The sequence below is a fragment of the Balaenoptera borealis genome (genome assembly GCF_965194805.1).
Source record: "Balaenoptera borealis genome assembly, chromosome: 6".
In the NCBI taxonomy this organism is placed as follows: Eukaryota; Metazoa; Chordata; class Mammalia; order Artiodactyla; family Balaenopteridae; genus Balaenoptera; species Balaenoptera borealis.
The window spans coordinates 38,305,574-38,327,811 of NC_138863.1; the positions used below are offsets into that span (position 1 = coordinate 38,305,574).

General features: G+C 41.5%; 1 protein-coding gene and 1 long non-coding RNA gene across 3 annotated transcripts in view; one reads left to right on the forward strand and one right to left on the reverse strand.

The window, feature by feature from the left end:
* LOC309631279 overlaps positions 1-22,238 on the reverse strand; it is a 357,852-nt gene that overhangs the window by 210,283 nt on the left and 125,331 nt on the right. The gene's annotated exons all lie outside the window — the stretch shown is intronic.
* ANKRD44 (ankyrin repeat domain 44) overlaps positions 1-22,238 on the forward strand; it is a 323,453-nt gene that overhangs the window by 182,124 nt on the left and 119,091 nt on the right. For both annotated transcript variants that reach the window (XM_082397319.1, XM_082397320.1), the window contains exons 6-9: positions 12,852-13,052; positions 13,696-13,783; positions 16,224-16,366; positions 17,737-17,949. In XM_082397319.1, the coding sequence (XP_082253445.1) occupies positions 12,852-13,052; positions 13,696-13,783; positions 16,224-16,366; positions 17,737-17,949 (645 nt within the window). The remainder of the gene's footprint in view (positions 1-12,851; positions 13,053-13,695; positions 13,784-16,223; positions 16,367-17,736; positions 17,950-22,238) is intronic.

Consider the following 22,238-nt stretch of genomic DNA (forward strand, 5'->3'; position numbering starts at 1 on the left):
ATATGTGTGTGTGTGTATATATATATATATACACACATTCTTTTTCATATTCTTTTCCATTATGGTTTATCACAGGGTATTGAATATAGTTCCCTGTGCTATACAGTAGGACCTTGTTGTTTATCCATTCTATATATAATAGTTTGCATTTGCTAATCCCAAATTCCCAATCCATCCCTCCCCACCTGCTCCCCCTCCCTCTCCCCCAGCAACCTATTGCTGTTTTTAAGATTCTCTTTTTTTCTTTAATTTTTGTCATTTTAATTACATTGTGTCTTGGTGTGGACCTCTTTGGGTTTTCTTTGTTTGGGATTCTCTGGGATTCCTGGACCTGGATATCTGTTTCCTTCCCCAGGTTAAGGGAGTTTTTAGCTATTATTTCTCTGCCCCTTTCTCTTTCTCTTCTCCTTCTGGGACTCCTATATTGGAAATGTTAGTACACTTGATGTTGTCCCAGAGATCTCTTAAACTATCTTCACTTTTTTAAATTCTTTTTTTCTTTTTTCTGTTCAGCTTGGGTGATTTCCACTACTCTGTCTTCCAGATTGCTGATCCATTCCTCTGTGCCATCTAACCTACTGTTGATTCCTTCTAGTATATTTTTCATTTCAGTTATTGTATTCTTCAGCTTTGTTTGGTTCTTCTTTATATTTTCTAACTCTTTGTTAAAATGCTCACTGTGTTAATCCTTTCTTCTCCTGAGTTCATTGGGCATCTTTATGATCATTACCTTGAACTATTTATTGGGTAGATTGCTTATCTCTACTTCATTTAGTTCTTTTTCTGAGGTTTTGTCTTGTTTCTTCATTTGGAACATATTCCTCTATCTCCTCATTTTGCCTAATTCTCTGTGTTTATTTCTATGCATTAGGTAGGTCAGTTACATTTCCTGATCTTAGAGAAGTGGCCTTATGTAGGAGATGCCCTATGGGGTCCAACAGCATGCTTCCCTCTGGTCACCAGAGCTATATGCTCTAGGGGTGCCCCCATCTGGGCTGTGGGCCCCCCTCTGTTGGAGCGGGTCCAATTATTGTGGGTTTGCTGGGAAGCGGGGCTGGCTCCCACTTGGTAGGCTGTGAGGTTCTGCCTCATGGAGTAGCTGTGGGCCCACTGGAGGATGGGTAGTTTCCCCAAGCAGTTAGCTGTGCAGCCTTGGGGGTGCTGGGCTGGTGCTGGTGGGCAGGTAGGTCCCCCAGCACTAATAGGCTATCAGGAGGATTCCAAAATGGCACCTGCCAGTGCTGACGTCATTGTAGAATGAACTCCCCCAAATGGCTGCCACCAGGGTCTTTATCCTCAGATGGATTCCTGGTTGCCTTCTGCTTCTCTGAGAGGCTCTCCAAGAATAACAAGTAGGTCTGACCCAGGCTCCTTTTAAACTACTGCCTCTGCACTGGGACTTGGAGTGTGTGAGGTTTTCTACACGCCCTTTAGGAGCAGTCTGGTTCCTAAGGTCTCTGGCTCTCCTGAACACAAGTCCCACTGGTTTTCAAAGCAGAACTTCTTGGAGCCCATCTTCCTGATGCAGGATCCTGGGCTGGGGAGCCCAATGTGGGGCTTGGACCCCTTGCTCCTTGGGGAGGACCTCTGCCATTGTGATATTCTTCCCACTTATGGGTTGCTGACCCAGGTGTATGGGTCCTGAGTATAGTGCATCTTAGCCCCTCCCATCCATCTCATTGTAGTTCCTTCTTTATATCTTTAGCTGTGGGAAATCTTTTCTGCTGTCTTCAGGTCATTCTCATAGATAGTTGCTCTGTAAGTAGTTGCAATTTTGTTGTGCCTTTGGCAGAAGGTGAGTTCAGGGTCTTCCCACTCTGCCATCTTGGCTACATCCCATCCTTCCTTTTGTGAATTCTATCCTGTAGCCATTACTTTATGCCTCCCCTAAAAAATAGCTGGGGAAAGGGAAGCATGCTTGAGAGGGGAAGAACAGAGAAGGTTTGGGCTGGTCTTTTGGAGTTTTGCTATTAGCACTTGCCAAAGAAGATATGTGTGTTCAGTAAGAGAGCTGGCACATCTGTCTATTGCTTAGATGGGGCAAACAGTGATATTCCTTACACAAATATGTTTTAAAAACCATTTCTTCATTGAAAGGCTTGTAAACTCTATATTGTCTTCAAAACCCCTGTGCTTCTAAAATGTGGATAATTGATCTCTCTCGGAGCTTCAAGGTTCAGGGTTCAATCAGGGAAGCAGAACCACAATGAGAAATATAGATAAGATATTTATTATAGGAATTAGAGCTTACACAATTGTGTGAGCTGCTGAAGAAGTTTATGTAAGGCTATCCCCTTGGTTTCTGTGTGGTCCTGAAGTCACTGTAGGCCAGCAGGGTCTGCAGTTGAAAAGAAAAGCTAAACATGAAATGGGGGAAAACAGGAATAAACTGGAACCCCTGTCTGTCTCTCACTGCCTCTGCGTCGTGGATGTGGGTGCCTTGCAGAAGGAGCTGTGTGCTTCACCTCTGAGCTTGCATGCACCTGGCCCAGGAATGGAAGAAACTGAAGAAGATATGGCAGGATCTGAAGAAGCATCAACCTGGTACTGCCCTTTGCCAACACAGTGATGCAGCTGGTCAGTGACACCGTGCACAAGCTGCCACAAACCTGGCACCCAACATGCCAGTCAATCTGTGGTTTCATGTATGCCTTCCAAAACTCATGCAGATTTCTCCAGCACCAACCCTAAATGGAACAGTACAGCGGAGGGAACTCTGCGAAATGTAGCTCAGCTTGGCTAACTTAGCACAATATAAAACTGCCATTGAAATTATTTTTCCGTTTTAATTAAAAAGATCTTCTAGGCAGTAAGTTCTTTGCAATGAGTGGCATGCCTATTGCTTGTCATTGTATGTTTAGCATCTAGCCTGCACAGGAAAACAATTGTTTTTTGAGTGATTCATTAAAGACTGGGTTTTCCACTTTAACTTTGTCAACCTGGTTCTCTGTAAAACTGCTAACGTGGAGCTAGTATACAGCACAGAGAACGCTGGTGGTAATCATCTTTCATGCATGGAAGGTAAACTAACTTGAAGTTTGTTTATGGGAGCGTGGCACTAAAAGCAAGTTAAGCCACTGGATCCTGCAAAATCAGAACAAGTTTCAAAAATAGCGTGCAACAAGATATCAGGTTAAGTCAAAGTTATCAGTATACGTCAACATTTCTGAGCCTTCTTTCCATCAGGCAAATTTCATGTTTGGATTTCTATGCCTGGAAAAATCATGTTCATTTGCTAAATTCATTTCCTCAGCCTGTTATAGCAATAGGAGTATCAGATCATAATACTGATTAAACATCCACCCATGCTTGACATTATAAAAGCTCCTCTGCAGACAAGAAAGTAGATCAAGAAATGGTCATGTCCCTTAAAAACTGTCCAAAATAGATTGGGTTGTGGAGATGAACCTTTAAGACATAACTTGGTACTGACCAGGCTGCATTGTGTGCCCCCTTCTAGGCCCAGTCCCCTCCTCCTCCCGCCTCCACCTGCTCCCCATGCCTGGGATTCCCAGGGAGGAAACGCCAAACAGATAATTGGAGCCCATCAGTGCTGTGTTCTTACTGACCCGCCCAGGCCACCATTCATCCCCCTCTTTCTCTGACTGCTCCCACAGCTGTGAAGAAATGAAGAGAGTCTCATGTGAAAATATTAGGGAAACTTATTTTGCAATGCTAGATAACATACATGAGCAAGATTTGGGGCTGCCAGGGAGAATTATCTGAAGTGCTGCTGTGAATTATTTCATATCGTTTCCCCTGTTTAGCTTATTGTTGTTGCTTTTTTGTTTCCCTTGGAAAAGAACAGCTGTAGGGGAAAGGAATGAAATGCATACAAACCTGGAGGGTTTAACACATGTTTGTTGAAGCCCACTCTGTGGAAGGCACTGTTAAGTGTGGACCTTGAGGGAGTACAAAGTGTCCCTTCTTGGACACTGTGTGGAGGGCAGACAACCAGTACACAACCAGTAGACAACCAAAGAGCCTACTGTGGCCTGTGTCCAAATGTGTTTGACCTTTCACACATGCATTTTCTTCTCTAATGAACTGAGAGTAGCACCAAAGGATTTGCTGAACTTGTCACTTTTCTGTTCTGGAGGCTATTTTGTGGTTAGAAATGTTGAAAATAGTTGTATTCTGTCTTTGGGGTGTAGAATTGAGGATGTTGTGTTCAAATATGTATCGTCACGGTGAACGTTTATTGAGCACTTACTGTGTGCTAGGTAGTGTGCTAAGCACTTTCTGCACATTATTCCATTTTAACCTCTGAATCACTCTCTGAGATTGACACTGTTATTAATCCTAATTTAGGAAACGTGATCTCAGAGAAGTTAAGGAACAAGCCTAGGACACCACAGCCAGTAAGTGGAGGAGGGTGTAACCCGAAAACCTGCTCTCCTAACTGCCGTGCTCCACTGCTGCCCATCACGTCACATGGGCACCCCTAGGGCTACTGGTCCAACTAATAAGATGCATCTATTTTTGTGTCTGTGCAGACAAAAGTCTGACAGGTATAAAGATGTTTCCCAGATCTGAGCAGGAGAAGCATTTTATTTTATAGCTTAAACTTTAAACATCACATTTTCCCCTTCCCTCTGAAAAACGTTGTCATTATGGTGGGCTAAATGCTAATAGACAGGAGAATTTGAAAAATTATATGGGAGACTTGAATGTTATTGCTTTCCATAAATTATCTTTATGATTATAAAAAGATGATCACATATAGAACATAGATTGTACCTAGAATGGGAAGAAAGTAAGCATCTTATAACCTATTAGAAGGTAGATGAGTAGTATTCAGATTTAGTGTGCATTCAGATCATCTGCAGTGCTCGTTAAAAGTACCTGTTCTAACACTGCTATATATAAAATAGATAAACAACAAGGACCTACTGTACAGCACAGGGAACTATGCTCAATATTTTGTAATTTCATGTATATATATAGCTGAATCACTTTGCTGTATTCCTGAAACTAACACAACATTGTAAATCAACTATACTTCAATTTAAAAAATAAATCAATCAAATTACGCACACACACAAAGTACCTGTTCTAGAACCTCACCCCCCAGTGATTTTGATGAAGCCTGTAATTGAGGCTGGAAATCTGTATTTCAAAAAGAAGATTCTGATGCATGTGGTGTACATACCACACTTTGAGACCAGAGAGTAAAGATTGGAAATACTTTAGTATCTGGCCTTCCCAATGTTTAAAGCCAGTGGTGCTTTTTTTTTTTTTTTTAATATTTTATTTTATTATTTATTTTCTTTATTTTTTGGCTGCGTCTGGTCTTAGTTGCGGCACGTGGGATCTTCGTTGAGGCGTCCTGGATCTTTTTTGCTGCAGTGCGTGTGGGCCCTTCCTTGCGGCGCGCAGTATTCTCTCTAGTTGTGGCGTTTGGGTTTTCTCTCTCTAGTTGTGGCACGCCGGTTCCAGGGTGTGTGGGCTCTGTAGTTTGCGGCACGCGGGCTCTCTCGTTGAGGCAGGCGAGCTCAGTAGTTGCAGTGCGCGGGCTTAGTTGCCCCACGGCATATGGGATCTTAGTTCCCCGACCAAGGATCAAACCCGTGTCCCCTGCATTGGAAGGTGGATTCTTTACCACTGGACTGCCAGGGAAGTCCCCCAGTGGTTCTTGAATAGTTTGAATTCTTTCACATCCCCAAGTCTTCCTTTGTACTACTAGTTCTTAGAATAATTGTACTCTAATAATAATTATAATAATAAAGTGCAAGTTTAGTTTAATAATAGGTACTTTTAGAAGAATAATTTGATTAATTGGAACAAATTAGGCACCAATTTATACAATTCTTACAGGATATGAAATTGCTATAATCAATAGAGGGTAAAAGCCCCAACTGGTTATTACTTTACATTAATAGAGTGAATGCGTTCGGGACTCGAGTGCAGCCTCAGGGACCTCAGCCCATGTAAATGTCTTGTTAATTTTCCTGCTGTATATAAAAAAAAGTCTTGTTAATTTTTGCATATTATTACGTAGAGAGTTTGCTAATGATTATACCAATATATTTATTCTACCCAAATTTATTGAATATACACTAGGTGCCAGATACCTGCCAGGCTTTGTGGCAAGTATAGAAAATTGTATGAGACTCAGACCCTGGTCTAAAGCAACTTACAGTTTATAAAATTTGACATTGTTTATGCCTACAAGGACTCTGTATAGTCATAAAGCATTACTTTTCCATGAGTAATTTATGATTACTTAAATGCAATGCACATTTGAGAGTAAGAAAAACAAATATTGGAGGCAACAGTTTTTAAGGCACATGTATCCTATTTCTTCTCATCTTTTCCATGTGCCACAGTGTATGTTTCTACTTCTTATACAGGGTTGGAGTGACCTTTTGTAAAAGGAGAAAGTCATAAAAAGTAGAAATAAAATGACTGCAGATGCCATCTCCAATTCCCTCCTGTGTCACATCCCGTGACAGTTCCTCCCTCTGTCTATTATTTCTGTGTCTCATATAGGACAGCCTACTGTGGAGTGTAATCCAACAAGGCCTACAGTCCTAAGGCTGAATGCTAACTAGGCTGATCCCTCTACGCAGGAGAAATGCCAGAATCCTCACACATGCTTGTTCGTTAAAAAAGAAATCAGGGCTTCCCTGGTGGCACAGTGGTTGAGAATCTGCCTGCCAATGCAGGGGACACGGCTTCGAGCCCTGGTCTGGGAAGATCCCACATGCCACGGAGCAACTGGGCCCGTGAGCCACAACTACTGAGCCTGCGCGTCTGGAGCCTGTGCTCCGCAACAAGAGAGGCCGCGATAGTGAGAGGCCCGCGCACCGCGTTGAAGAGTGGCCCCCACTTGCCACAACTAGAGAAAACCCTCGCACAGAAACGAAGACTCAACACAGTCATAAATAAATAAATAAATAAATAAATAAAAGAACGTGAATTTCTTTAAAAAAAAAAAAAAAGAAATCAAGGCTTTGAAGCAGCACTGCTCACAGTGTGGCTTGTGACTAGTCTGAGTTTTTGTCTTTCCTTTTGTGACATGAGTGAGCATTTAGCAACTTTTAGAGAAATTTGATAGAGTAATTTCATGCCTGCTAAATTAAATGATAAAATAATGGAGTTTATAATTTGTCTTTGTCTTTTTTCATTTTATTATTCTTCTAATTACTCATGATGAATTTGAAATAATAATAATTAAAAAAAAAACTGTCCCTTCACCACAGATAGTTTGAAAAGTACTGTTTAAGTATCCTTTCTTGATTCAGAAATTGTTTGGCTTCCCTTTGCCCACATTAGCTTCTTTTTTACCTTGTAAGTTTCTGTCAGCGCAAACTCCTAGCTGTTAATTTTTTAGCCAATGTGTGATACAGGAAAAGAGAGACTTGTTTTGATTACAAAAATCAGTAATTCCCTAAATAGCCGTAGAATTACTTCCTCTTAAAACCAAATTAAAATGCTTACAAGATTAAAATTTTTGAAAGAGAAATGCAACTTTGAAAAAGGAAATTGTAGTCTTTTTAAATCAAAGCTTCGTTTTTGTGAAAGTATTGTATTACATTTCTATTAAATGTACGAAGCCAGTTTGGCAGGCTAAAACTTCAGCGTTTAAAAATGTAAATAACTGGGCTTCCCTGGTGGCGCAGTGGTTGAGAATCTGCCTGCCATTGCAGGGGACCTGGGTTCGAGCCTTGGTCTGGGAAGATCCCACATGCTGCGGAGCAACTGGGCCCGTGAGCCACAACTACTGAACCTGCACGTCTGGAGCCTGTGCTCTGCAACAAGAGAGGCCGCAAGAGTGAGAGGCCCGCGCACCGCGATGAAGAGTGGCCCCCACTTGCTGCAACTAGAGAAAGCCCTTGCACAGAAACGAAGACCCAACACAGCCAAAAATAAATAAATAAATAAAATTTAAAAACAAATGTAAATAACTAAGGAGAATTAACGTTTCAAAGTATTTACGTCAGGGTGCTTGGCTGTTACTGTGCGCTGAGTAAGCTCTGACCTAGTAGAAAATGCACGAGCCCTTAAACCCAGTCTGGCAAACCATCTTCAGCCGTCTTCCCTATAAAATGAAGCTGCCTATCAAATGAAATGAGGGGTCAATCCAGATGACCCCTGAGGCCTTTTCTACTTCTAATATCCGGTATATCTGTGAATTTAATTCCATAATCATTTTATACTTGCATTTTCTTTTAAAAAAAAAAGGTTAATCCTTGGAAATTAAATAAGAACCCCTCCTTTGTAGACTAAGTATTCCTTGATAGAGTCCTTTCTTGTCAAGTAAGATGAAAACTGTTCAATTCACTATATAAGCAGATATAAAAGTAAAAATGGAGAATGGCAAAGTTAAAACATTTTATAAAATTGGAGAAATAAAAGTAACGGTTATTCTAGGTGTCCTTGAACTGTGAAAGTGAGTGTTGGTACAAAAGACACGTGGTGAAATGGGCACTCACTTGGGAATTATGTAAAGTTCACATGACAAGAAATTTATTAGAGACCCTACCCACTTCTTTTTTTCCTATCTGATCAATGAACTTGAACCTTCTCCTTTTCTAAGTTTTGAGGTATAACCCAGATGTTGGTCAGGGGCACCTAGCCTTCTAAATGGATATGACTGACTGGAAACCACTTGTTCAAAGTCTGATATTCTCCCGACAATTCCAAAGAATTCCTGGAGATTTAAGTTTTGGTTGCCTGGCTCCGCAAGCCTGCTCTTGCTGCACTCATTGGGTCTGTGCATCAGCTTTCTCCTCTTCCCTCTTGGCCTGTTGACTCTGTTCCCACCCAGATGTACACTTCCTCCCTGGGTGCAGGGCCACGTCCTCTCTCCAATCTCTCTGTCCTCATCCCTTCCTTCCTGCCAAGCTCTAAATGCTTCCCACTCTATTATGCAGAGCAATGCAACTCTGTTTGGCCCCCTCCTAAAATTCACTGTAGACCCACCATCACATAGCAAGAGCTGAACTCAGAGGCCTCTGACTCTTTTCATAGGACCTGCCCTCCTTAAAAGACTATTTGGACTTAAAAATAGTATTTTTTCATGCTGGTAAATAACAAAATTTTAGTTTAACCAGATTTGATAATTTATAGTTTGTGGTAATTCAAACAGAGAGCTAGTCCAGGGGGTCTGCAAACTTTTTCCGTGAAGGGTGAGATAGTAAATATTTTAAGCTTTGATGGCTGCATGTGGTCTCTGTCACAAATACTCAACTCTGCTGTTGTAATTTGAAAGCAACCATAGATAATATGTAAACAAATGAATGAGGCTGTGTTCCAATAAAATTTTATTTACAAAACCAAACCAAAATTTATCTGATTAAAATATTTTTAGAAGTATTATCTACTTAAGAATACAGTTTTTTCCCCCACAAACTCTAAAAGCACTTATTTATATATAAACTATAACTGGCATATGAATGTATATTTTCTTTGCTTAAAGTATTGCTGTGTGTACAATGAAAATCATTCCTAAATATTCGTTTAAAAGTAGGGCCTCTCCTAGGTAATATCTCATTCACCTAGTCGCAGTTACTCTAAGAGCAATCACATTTTACCTTTAAAAAACAAATTTCTCATGAATTGGTCTTATAGTATAAATTTGTAAAATGTTCCTGTACATTTTCCGTTTTGTTAGTCTATCCTGAATTTACATAATATTTAATGAAAAGCAAGAATCTGTACAAGTACAGTAAAATAATATACAAAGCAAAGGTATTAAAGAGACAGTATGTATTGTTATTTTGCTGTGAATGTGTGAAAAGGATATATACCGTTTTTTATAGTACTGCTTTTGAGATGGTTATCTCCAACCCTTTTGGCCACATATCTGCAAAGTTTTTCAGCATGCATCTCCAGAATATGCATCTCATTTATTTATAAATTATATATAAGAACTACTATCATTAGATAATATTTCAAGGCACAGGTGAAATATTAGAGTGAGGCTTTTCATTTGTCCTAGTCTTAAATAACCATATAGATAATAGACTTTTTTTTTTTTTTTACAAATTTGTTTATTTTTGGCTGCGTTGGGTCTTCGTTGCTGTGCACGGGCTTTCTATAGTTGCGGCGAGCGGGGGCTACTCTTCCTTGCGGTGCGCGGGCTTCTCATTGCGGTGGCTTCCCTTGTTGCGGAGTACGGGCTCTAGGCGCATGGGCTTCGGTAGCTGCGGTACGCGGGCTCAGTAGTTGTAGCTCACGGGCTCTAAGAGTGCAGGCTCAGTAGTTGTGGCGCACGGGCTTAGTTGCTCCATGGCATGTGGGATCTTCCCAGACCAGGGCTCGAACCCGTGTGCCCGGCACTGGCAGGCGGATTCTTAACCACTGCGCCACCAGGGAAGCCCTGGATAATAGACTTTTGATGATTTCTCTGTTTTTGCCAAGCTCTTGTCAGATCTGATTAAATTTGTCGTTACTTTTACCTTGTAATGTAGGTGATAGAAAGCTTTTACGAGGAGTAGAGGTGTCAGCTCTGTGACTTTCACATTATTTGTGCTTGCATTGGTATTATTATTATCTTTAATCTGTGGGTTCCTTGCATAAATCTTGTCCATTTTAGGGTGTTTTCAGTTTAAGGGTACGTATTACAATCTGTAAATGGACTGGGCAGGCCATCACTCTGTATTTCAGTGCACTCAAAGTGAATGAATGGAGAGGGCAAGCCCCGCCCCCCCCAGCACTGTGGAAGCCCCACCCCTCCCTGAGGGCATCTCCAACACTGTGAGGCAAGATCTTCCATGGAGCTGACTGAGGGCAGGATGCCAATCCAGAAGTTAAATAGCAGCTTAAATGCTTTCCTTTTTAAGGAAATAAAATATAAATGGAGGTTCCAATATTTTCTTCCCATATCACAATTGATTGCACATGTACATAAACTGCACAATTTATGAGATGAAAATTGATAAAAATATTATTTTTCTCTTTTTTAAATCTTAACGCTTATATTGTGATCTAGCTTTTCTTTTCTTTTTTGTTCACCCACCTAATTTTTAGGATAGAGCCTGGCTAATGTTTCCTTCACTCTTCCATAGTTCTAACAGTGTTTTTTACATAGTAAGCGAGCATTTATAATACATGTACACATGTTTCACTCTAAAATGGGCTCAAGGAATATTTAATAGTCATTATCATCAGTTGTGCTGAGGATGGGTGGCATATATCTTTTTTTTTTTCCTTTTTGGTAATCTTAACAACTTGATTGTTTGCTTGGATCCTATCAGTTTATTGCCCTTTATTTATAGCATCTAAATGGAGTCACATTGTTTTCTTAAAGTGTATTGTCTAATCTGCAAAGTTAACTTCTTTTTGCTCTCATTCTACTGTTCAAGTTAGCCATTCATCTCAATATGTTGCCACTACTGATTCATGGAACATTTTTTTAATTTCATCATTTATGTCCCTGGTTAAAATGTTAATTCTGAGAGTTCAAGTCATCTACTTTTGGGGGATTCTTTTATATACCTGCATGATAAAGTTGATAGACAGTCCAGGTCTGTGGGGATTAAGGTGGACAAGGGTAAGTTCTTTGTCCATGAAGGGTGGCAGGAATGTGGTACTAATGCCTTTCATTGGTCTATTGATGCCACATTGACAAGATGTCCATAAAGGAGCCAGGGACACCCAGCTGGTCTCAGGGATGTCTCTAAACATAAAGAGAAACAACCGACAGCCGTTTCCTCCTCTTGAGAGAAGTTATATCATTTACTTGACTAAAGAGAAGAGTGTCCTAAATCCTGGCTGCATAACAGAGTCCCCAGGGAGCTTTACAGACATTCTGAGGCCAGTTGGAATCAATACAGAACAGTCATGTGTATTTTTAAGAGCTCCCCAGGTGATTCCATTGCACAGCCAAGGTGGAGAGTTATAGTTCAAGAGGCTAAAAAGATGATTAGGTCAATAGAAGGAAAATCAAAAGTGGGAGGCTCAGTAAGGGTGAAGGGACTCAACAGCAGAAAAAAAGTCTCATTTTAACATAGAAAAGATTGGGGAAAGAAGGAACAATTTCGTAACTTCAAGTTGAGGTGGTAATAGACATCCTCTTCCCTTGACTGCTTATTGATCACACAGGGAGGGTTGAGATTTGGCCAAGAGAACCAAAGATTTATAAATTGATCCAAGAATGTCTGGAGAGCTTTGGGGCCTTTGGCTTTGGAAGAGGGAGGCTTACTGACAAATATATCTAACCTTGGATGATCTTTGGGGGCCCTTTGGTCTATGGATGTTTTAACCTACTTGCACATGAGTGCTCTCGTTTGGCCTAAGGATACCTTATATTTTGTAAGGAAACCTTACACTTGGAAGGTTTATTTGGTTTTGGAGTTATGCCAGGGCTCTTGGCCTAACAGAGAAAGGGAGAGTGAATCTGTTTTAATCTGTGCCACTCTTTTTTTTTTTTAATTAATTAATTTATTTATTTTTGGCTATGTTGGGTCTTCGTTTCTGTGCGAGGGCTTTCTCTAGTTGTGGCAGGCGGGGCCACTCTTCATCGTGGTGCGCGGGCCTCTCACTATCGCGGCCTCTCCTGTTGCGGAGCACAGGCTCCAGACGCGCAGGCTCAGTAATTGTAGCTCACGGGCCCAGTTGCTCCGCGGCATGTGGGATCTTCCCAGACCAGGGCTCGAACCCGTGTCCCCTGCATTGGCAGGCAGACTCAACCACTGCGCCACCAGGGAAGCCCTGTGCCACTCTTTTAATCTTCATCCCGTATGACCTTGCTTGTCTCAGAAGAATATACGTCGTGAGCCAGCCTGTGAGGGCAGGGAGCCATTCCCATTCTGTAGTTCCAGGGTCTGGTGAAGCAGCTTATACGCAATAAGGATTGACTGAGCGTTTGTCAGTGACCCCTGCAAATTCTGCTTTTGTTGTAGGAAGCAGTGCAAGTGTTGATTAAGCACTCGGCTGACGTCAACGCGAGGGACAAGAACTGGCAGACCCCGCTCCACGTGGCAGCAGCCAATAAGGCCATCAAGTGTGCGGAAGTCATCATTCCCCTGCTGAGCAGCGTCAATGTCTCTGACCGAGGGGGGCGCACAGCCTTGCACCATGCCGCTCTGAATGGCCATGTGGAGGTCAATGTCCTCGTCATTGAGAACAACAATCCTCCCCACAGACCCTCTTAGCCCCATGTGGAACCTAATCTCATTGCTGAGGCTTTTAGATAATGTGACAATAATATTTGTACACCAAACCTTAGGCAACTATACCTATTTTTAAATTTAGAGCCACAGTGAATTGAAAAAGTAGCCGACACCTCAGTCTTTTCCTCTGACACACATGCCGCAGGTTGGCCGTGGTATCTTCCTACTTTGAACTTCAGATCTCTGACCTGCCTTTAAATTTATTTATTTATTTATTTTTGCTGTGTTTGGTCTTCGTTTCTGTGCGAGGGCTTTCTCTAGTTGCAGCAAGCGGGGGCCACTCTTCATCGCAGTGCGCGGGCCTCTCTTGTTGCGGAGCACAGGCTCCAGACGCGCAGGCTCAGTAGTTGTGGCTCATGGGCCCAGTTGCTCCGCGGCATGTGGGATCTTCCCAGACCAGGGCTCGAACCCGTGTCCCCTGCATTAGCAGGCAGACTCTCAACCACTGCGCCACCAGGGAAGCCCTGACCTGCCTTTAGGTTGGACATTAATTTGGCTCAGATCACCTGCTGAGGGTGAGGACCCCTCACCATTACAGAGTATACACTTGATTTCACTGTCGGTTATCTTTCAGATGGTTAATTTACTCTTGGCCAAAGGGGCAAACATCAATGCGTTTGACAAGAAGGACCGGCGTGCTCTGCACTGGGCAGCTTATATGGGTAAGGATTCCATGAATGGAGAGCAAAGTGCAGATAACTTGAACTAAAGAAGCCCCGGGTTTCTCACTGACCACACAGGTTTTCTCTTGGGCGAGCCTGACTTCTTTTCAAGCTTGGGATTCAATTGAATTAAGATCCGGTCCTTGTACTGGCACGCACAGAGCACTCTAATTGGGCAGTTGCTTTGTCAGAGATTTATTTATCTTACAAAGAGCAGGAGGGATGAATCATGGCGTGGACTTCATTGAATGTGTTTCAATCTGGATTGGAAAGCTGCACAAATTGTGCTTATTTTAACTTGTTATGGCAGCAAAATAAGGTGTTTAAAAAGAAAGAAGGACGGGCTAGCAAAGCAAGGATGTAAATTTCATTTGTCTTTTTATTTATCAATATTCCTGAAAGAAACAAAAAGGAAGGAATAAAGGACAACACCCTGGCTGTCGTGTAGGTGGAGGTGCCCAGAGTCACTGTGGGTGATTCTGCTACCCCACTGCCGACAGAGCTGGGGCTTGCTCCTTGTTTCTGCCAGCTCGGGTGCAGAAGACAAAGGAAGACATTACATTTCTATGCTTTTCCTCTTCACTTTTGTTGGCACTAATACCACTGACAAATGAGAGCCCTCATAGAGTTTATTCTCAGTGTTGACTCTTGGGAAATGAAGAACTAAAAGAACTAAGATCCTTCCTTTGTGTTTCTAATTGGAGAACATCCTGCAATTAGAAAAGCAGAAAAGCAGGATTCTATCAGCACCAAGTTATAAACACCCTGACTGCCCATCACAACACAGGAGATTGTGAAAGATCTACACAATGGGACACTATGCAGTAACTACAGTGATGATATCATTAGTATTTTTATTAACATAGAAAGGTTCTGTGATATGTTAAGTGAAAACAGATCATAATACAGTATGAATAATACAATCCTCATTTTTGTTAAAAATATATTATAAAATGAAAACAACCTGGGATGTATTAAACATTGAAATATTCACTGAGGATCTCAAGGGATTGTGGATGATTTTGGTTTCCTTTTAACACCTTTTTGCCTTCTCTGAATCCTTTTTAATAAGCCTACGGGCCTTTTATTATCATAAAAAGTAATAATGTTAATTGTGGGGAGAAAAAAGAGAATGGGTTGGGACAGGGATGAAATAAATTCTGTGGCTATAGATGGGCCTGAGTGAATTCTTGGACTTAAAAAAACAGAATCTTAAGATTTTGCACGCATTATCCTTTTTTACAAGGTGACATGGACTTTCGAGTTGTTTGAAGCAGGTTGGATGTCTGCACGGTCCCTGCAGGACTGGAGCCAGTGAGCGTTTGCCACATGATGTTTAGGCAGAGCACACACTAAGCTAGTGTGACGTGGGACTCAAAGAACCTGGAGTTTCATGTTTGTTCTTTGCTGATACGTGGCTAAAACATATGTGTAGAATTGCTTTAAAGCAGTAAAGTTACATTTTTGTGTGTCATCAGGATACAAATAGGAACACATATACAGATGACTATCTTTAGGGACTAAGGGACAAAACCAGGACAAAGAGCTTAAGATAGCACCATCAGTAATTCAAAATAGTTTTTTTCTGTATATAAGTCTTCATAAAACTAGCCAAGACAAAACTCTGTCTCTGTTGTACACACACACACACACACACACACACACACACACACACACACACTCTCACACACATTTTACGCCCTGGAGCCAGTACTCATCTTCTACCCTTCAGTTATCAACAATGTTTAGAGCAATGATCTTGAAGCATCGAACAATCTTTAGTCAGGAAATAAAGGTCAGATACATGTATCGTTGTATATGTAGCAAGATAGAGAACAAAGGAAGATATTCTAGAAAATATGCCAACAGGAGTTGAAACTAGAAGGGTTTTCAGTTTAGCCAGTAATTCATGAGAATTTGAAGTTGAACCATATGAAGTTGCCATTTTTGTGGGCCCAAAAAAGGGTCAAACAGCAGCAGTTTCATATGATTTAACAATAATCTGGAGTTGTTCTGATTAATTGATCTTTTTTTCTTTCATTAGTTTTTCCAAACCAAATTGTCATTGTTAGACTTTTCAGTGAAGAATGGCAATTGGTTTCAAAAGCATTGCTTTCATTTAACATGAATTTTTTTAGTCTCTGGTTCTAACATATTGGCAGGACCTCCTCATTATTTATTTGTAAACAGGCATCGATCTCCTTAAAGAGAAGGCTCACATGTGAATCATCTTCTTTCTTCCCACAGCACTTACGTGATGCCTGACACATAGTACGTACTCCCTAAATATTTGTTGGATATTTGCCATGAAGCAGCTTTTTATAAACAGCTTAGCAAAATGCTGGCGGCAATAAAAGCTGATGGTGATAATTCAGGTGGAATGAATTGTCCAATTGTCCTATAAAGGTTAACGATGTTTTCTGCTGCTCTGTTTCTACAGGCCACCTGGACGTTGTGGCGTTGCTCGTTAACCACGGCGCGGAAGTGACGTGTAAGGATAAGAAGGGCTACACGCCCCTGCATGCCGCGGCCTCCAACGGGCAGATCAGCGTTGTCAAGCATCTCCTGAATCTGGGGGTGGAGGTGAGCTATGATTCAGGCATCACCCCATGGTGCATTTGTGGGTTTTCTGTTGTTCTGAAATTAAATCCTGTGTCTTTGTGGGTTTTCTGTTGTTCTGAAATTAAATCCTGTTTGCATTTTAATTCAAGAGGGGAAAAAAACCCCCCTCATTTCTTACCATCCTGTCTTTTTTGAGTTTACATGGGCAACTGATGAAGGGCAATGGGGCATATGCTAAGTCGTAGAAAGCCAGAAACAGACTAACTTTCTATATCAGTATAGATAGAGAAATATTTTATCATCTATGATACATATTCACCAGTCGTTTTTGAAAGACTGGTGAGGTTTCATCATCCCACCTTTAGAACCTAGCCTTCTAAATCGTGGCTTCCGAGCAGAAATGAATGAATGAATGAATGGCAGGACAAACATGCTGAGCTGGAGAAGTAGGCCTCACCCCATTCTCCTTAGGTAGCAGGGCAGGAGCAGTAGTGAGGCTGTCCCGGAGGAAAGGAAAACCAAGCTGCAGTAGTGAGATGGTGATAACAGCAGTCAGGGCAGGTCTGGGAGAGCAAGAGGGAGCTGGGGGCTAAATAACCAGGGCAGCTCCACAGCCCAGCCACCAGAATGTGGCCTCTTGAGGTGTCAGACAGCAGAGCGGGTTCTGAGTTCAGGCCCCACAGCAGCTCCCTGAGCACCTCCCACCCTTTCCTCTTCTGTTCACTGTTGAGATTCGGGCTCTTTTCTTGCTCCCCCGATTCAGGTCTCCTCTGGCGTTTTGAGGCAGCTTTGCCTTTCCCTTTTTTTTTTTTTTTTTTTTTAAATATTTATTTATTTATTTATGGCTGTGTTGGGTCTTCGTTTCTGTGCGAGGGCTTTCTCTAGTTGTGGCAAGTGGGGACCACTCTTCATCGCAGTGCGCGGGCCTCTCACTATCGCGGCCTCTCTTGTTGCGGAGCACAGGCTCCAGACGTGCAGGCTCAGTAATTGTGGCTCACGGGCCCAGCTGCTCCGCGGCATGTGGGATCTTCCCAGACCAGGGCTCGAACCCGTGTCCCCTCCATTGGCAGGCAGATTCTCAACCACTGCGCCACCAGGGAAGCCCTGCCTTTCCCTTTTTATCCCTTCCCTAGCTGAAAGATATCTTCCCACGAGTGGAAACCTCTCACTCTTCCTCCCAGCTCACTTTCTGTCACTTTCACGTTTTGCTGATCTTTACCTCCACGTGAGAAGCCTTCCCAGGATGACCACGCTGGGGCAAGGGTAAGCTCTGAATGATCACACTGACAGATGGGTATTTCCTTTCTCCAGCACAGCCATTAGGCTTTCGGTGGCAAATGGAGTAAATTGGCTTCAGTGCTTTTAATCGCCCATGTTGGACTCATTTGCAGATTGATGAAATCAATGTGTATGGAAATACGGCCCTCCACCTGGCCTGCTACAACGGGCAGGATGCTGTAGTCAACGAGCTGACCGACTACGGTGCTAACGTGAACCAGCCGAACAACAGCGGGTTCACCCCGTTGCATTTTGCTGCTGCCTCCACACACGGTGCTTTGTGTCTTGAACTATTAGTAAACAACGGGGCGGATGTTAACATTCAGGTATGACTCTCTCTCAGTCTCCCTTTCTCAGTGTGAAATACCTTTGCGTTGAGCCTCTGTTTGAGCAAACTCACCTGCTGTAAATTACAATTAGTGAATTGTAACTCGAAGCATCCTGATTCTTGCGGACTTACCCTATATTGGCATGATGTGGAAACTTCTGCAGGACTGGTGGTACCAGTGGATGGCACTGAGGTTCTAGCCACGTGCCCTTGGTAGCTTAGTGAATATACGGGAGCAAATACTGGGTCTCAGGGATGTTGACTTGGCCAAGATCCTAATACTGAGGTGAATGTTGAGCTGATAGGGCAGAGATGCTGAGCATGAAAAGGAAGCCTAACCTAATGATCTCAGGTCTGTTTCCAACCCGCAAGGCCCTCCAAGGAGTTTCTCAAATGGCTTCCTGGAGTAAACCCCAGATAGTGGCTTCAATCATATGATATTAATCTGGTTTTAATGGTAATTCCTTTACTCAGCAAACTTACTGAGGACTACCTAGTGCCCTCTGTTTGGTACTGGGTGTGTACTCCAAGGTGCCCTCAAGGAATTTACGATATGGCAAGGAGACAATGTACTCAGATAATCATGGGGCAAGAGAGAATGTCATGAGTGGCGTGAGAGATTAATAAAGTGCTGCAAACTATAAGAAGCAAGTATTGACTTGCTTTTTGCTTGGGCATCAAAACTAGAGATTGCTTTTGAGCTGAAGATTGATATCAGTTGCGATGAGGAGGGATAGAGAGAATTTGAGAGAGGACATTCCAGATACATGGAATGGCAAGCAAAGGAGTTGAGAGGTCTCGATAGGTAAACTTTAGGTAACCAGTCTGCTCACTGTAACATAACCAAGAGGAACTTTTGCAGGTAGTCTTCATGATCCAGGTTACATCACTTGGATGCATTTAGATTGTAGCAGAATATCCTGATGTATACCAAGTGACCTTGTTCGCATCCTCAGCTTCCCTTCTCCCAAGCACACAGGAATTGTAAAGCAAGGTCCCAGTGTATTCTGTCTCTGCTTTTGAAAAATTGTTATTTCCAAGATTTAATTTCCAGAATATTGGATCAGTCTATTTTAATGATCTTCTCTATTCACTATTAAAGTCCTTTTATATTTTTTCATTTAATTTGTAATAGTGGGGAAATATGGGACAAATTTTCAGAATAGCTATTTATTGTGATTGAATGGAGTACAAATCATATGAAAGAAAGGAGCCAGGAACAAGCTGAAATGTGACCTGAAGAATGAGCACTTATCTACTGGCCAAGGAGTTGGGGCCTCTATAGGGTGTGGGTCCGCTAATCATTATAGAGGCCACATGATCAGAACTGAGCATTAGAAACAGTAATCTGGGCACAGAAAACCAGAGACAGAAAACATAAAGAAAAAAACGTATATATGACTAAATAAAATTTTTAAACTTTTATATAATAAGACACAACAACAAAAAAGAAAAAAACAAAAACCTTAACATAAAATTGAAAGGGGAGCAACTCGGAAATTTTTCTGCAATATACGTATAAGCAAGGAGTTAACATATTTAATATATAAGAGCTCATAAAAATCAATAAGAAAAAGTCTGATGGCCTACTAGAAAATATGGGCAAATGCAGATCACAAGAGAGAATACAATATCCATTAAACTTAGGAAAAGATATTCAGTATTACTAGTCATTAGAGAAATGCAAACTAATACTTTTATAATACTAATACATTAATATTTGCCTTTAAAATTGGCAAGTATCAAAAAGACTAGCAATGCCCCGTGTAATCAATGAAAAATTAAAATGCAATAAGTAAATATGATCCAGTTTTATAATTTCAAAAAGTATGTGTCTATGTATGTGCACAGAAAGAGAAAAATATCTGGAATCTACATCAGTATCCTAGCAACAGTTATCACTCCAGTGAGGCAAAATTATGATTTGGGTTTTTAGTTTCTTTTCAATATATTTGGTTTAATCTTCTTATTGTGATGCCATAAGCATGTGTTATTTTTATACCCAAAAAAAAAAAAAGCTATTTTCATTTTTATAAAAAAAAAAAATTTCAGATATAGTGGACCTAGGGAGGGGACAAGTAGAAGATAACTGGAAGTCAATGAAATGGGTCTGGATAAGAGGTAATGAGGACAGGGGGATGGGGACAGCCAACGGAGGGAGAGGCTTCGCAGAAAGGAAATCGCTGGGATTTCATTGGACAAGAGATGAAGGAGATAAAGATGAGTATAAGAATTGAGATCTGGCTAAAGAGGTAGTACAGCATAGTGATTCAATGTCCAGTTCTGGGTCTAGACTGCCTAGATTCTCGTCCTACCTTGACTTTTAGTAATTATGTAATCATAAACAACTTCTCTGTGTGTCTGTTTGTTTATCTGTAAAATTAGGGAAACAGTAGTATCTTCCTCATGGGACTGTTGTGAGGATTAAGCCAGTTATCTCACATAAATTACTTAGAACAATGCCTGCCACAGAGTGAGTACTCCATAAATGATTATTGTTATTAAAAGGGATGTCAGGAGAAAGAGTAGGCTTAGAAGGTAAAACCAGTGAGTTTAGTTCTTGAGAAGCTGATTTTGAGCCTTTGATACAGCCAGTCTGAGAAAACCAATAGTGCGAAATGTGATTCTCTAGCATGGGAGAGCAGTAGAGAAGAGAAGAAAACACCTAGGTTGTCTCACTCACATAGAGGTGATTGATAGTTGAAACTGGGAGAAAAGGATGATGAGGTCACCCATGGAGAGAGTACATCATAGCCTGAGTAGAGAAGGGGATGTAGGACTCCAGTAACCCTTTACTCTTAGGATCAGGAGGAGGAGGAAGAGCCAGAGAAACGGATGAAAAAAGAAGAGTTAGGGAAGATGGGAAGGAAACGAAGGGGATGGAGTGTCTTCATGAAGGTAGAAAGCAGGCAGAAATGAAAAAGTAAACTAGCTGAAAAGAATTTCAGAGTTCTAGATCTTGTAAGGGAACGCCATCAAAGGTCCTACATGGAGGTGAGATGAAGATCTTTAGGAGCAACAAAGAAACCAAGGTGGTGAAAGAGCCAACATGTGGGGTTAAAGTCTAAGAGGAGGGTGGTGGAGGACAGGAGGCAAACAGGTGGCTCAACCGTCAATGTCCCCAAGACTTGTGACACTTTTCTTGCCATCCTGATGTCTGAGGGACATCCTGTGGATCCTCCAGAGGAAGGAACATTATTGAAGTTAGATAAAGTATCTCTCTTTACCAGCCTTAATTAATTCACGGGGTTATCTGATGCTCTCCATTTCCTCTGTAAAGCATGCCAACTGATGCTTTCAGTGTGCCCGATGCTGAGGTTAGAAGGCCACTTTCTGGCATACCTACCTACTTCTCCCAGGTAACTGACTAGCAGCCAGTTCAGATTGGATAAGAGGCTTCAACTAGGTATGGTGCCTTGGTTTATGGCAGCCTTCTCTTCTCCCCCACAAAATGGACATGGAAAGCATAGCTACTTAATTTTAATAGTTAATTTTTTCCTGTAGACTGCTAATCATCAATAGAGTATAAGAAGCACCATTTAAAAAAAGTCTGAGACTTGGGTTTATGTATTATCTAATCCGTGTAAATGGGATTTTGAATCAGATCTAGCCTTATCCCTCAGTCTCCCCGTCTACTCTGTCTACATCCTAATTCTCTTGAATCTTTATTAGTTAACTCTGGATGCATGGATCATCTAACATTTCCGTGGAGCCATTCAGTCTGACCGGAGGTTGTTATCTCTCTGCACCACGTTGCCCTTGGATTTTGAAAGTGTTTGTAGATTGCAAGACAATTTGTATTTGTTTAGATTTTCCAAAGTTAGAAGAAAATAGCAGATTGAAATGTAGCCAATACCTACTCATGTGTTCACTATGTTTTCCTCTGTCCTCACAAAACACAAAAAGTGATGTCTTCATGAGAAATTGCAAGATGATGGAGAGGGGAGGAAGGCTATGTGTCCTGCATGCATTTTACAGTCCCTCATTTTGCTTAGATTGACTATGGCCCTGTCCTTGATTTTGAATATTGTGATATCACAAAGTTTAATTATTATAAAATAATAGAGACACAATACTTAATACAATAATCTGTTGAAAGTTTACTTTTTTTTTTTGCAAATAGGAAGAGTATGAGGAAATATGAAATAATTTCCCTTCTCCATTAGAGACCACATTGTAATTTTTGTAGCATCTCAAGGCTCTTTTTGGAAGCACTCAGACTAAGCATTAAAGAAAGACAGTAAACACGTGGCCATGCTGGATATGACTTAGAAAGATAGATTCAGA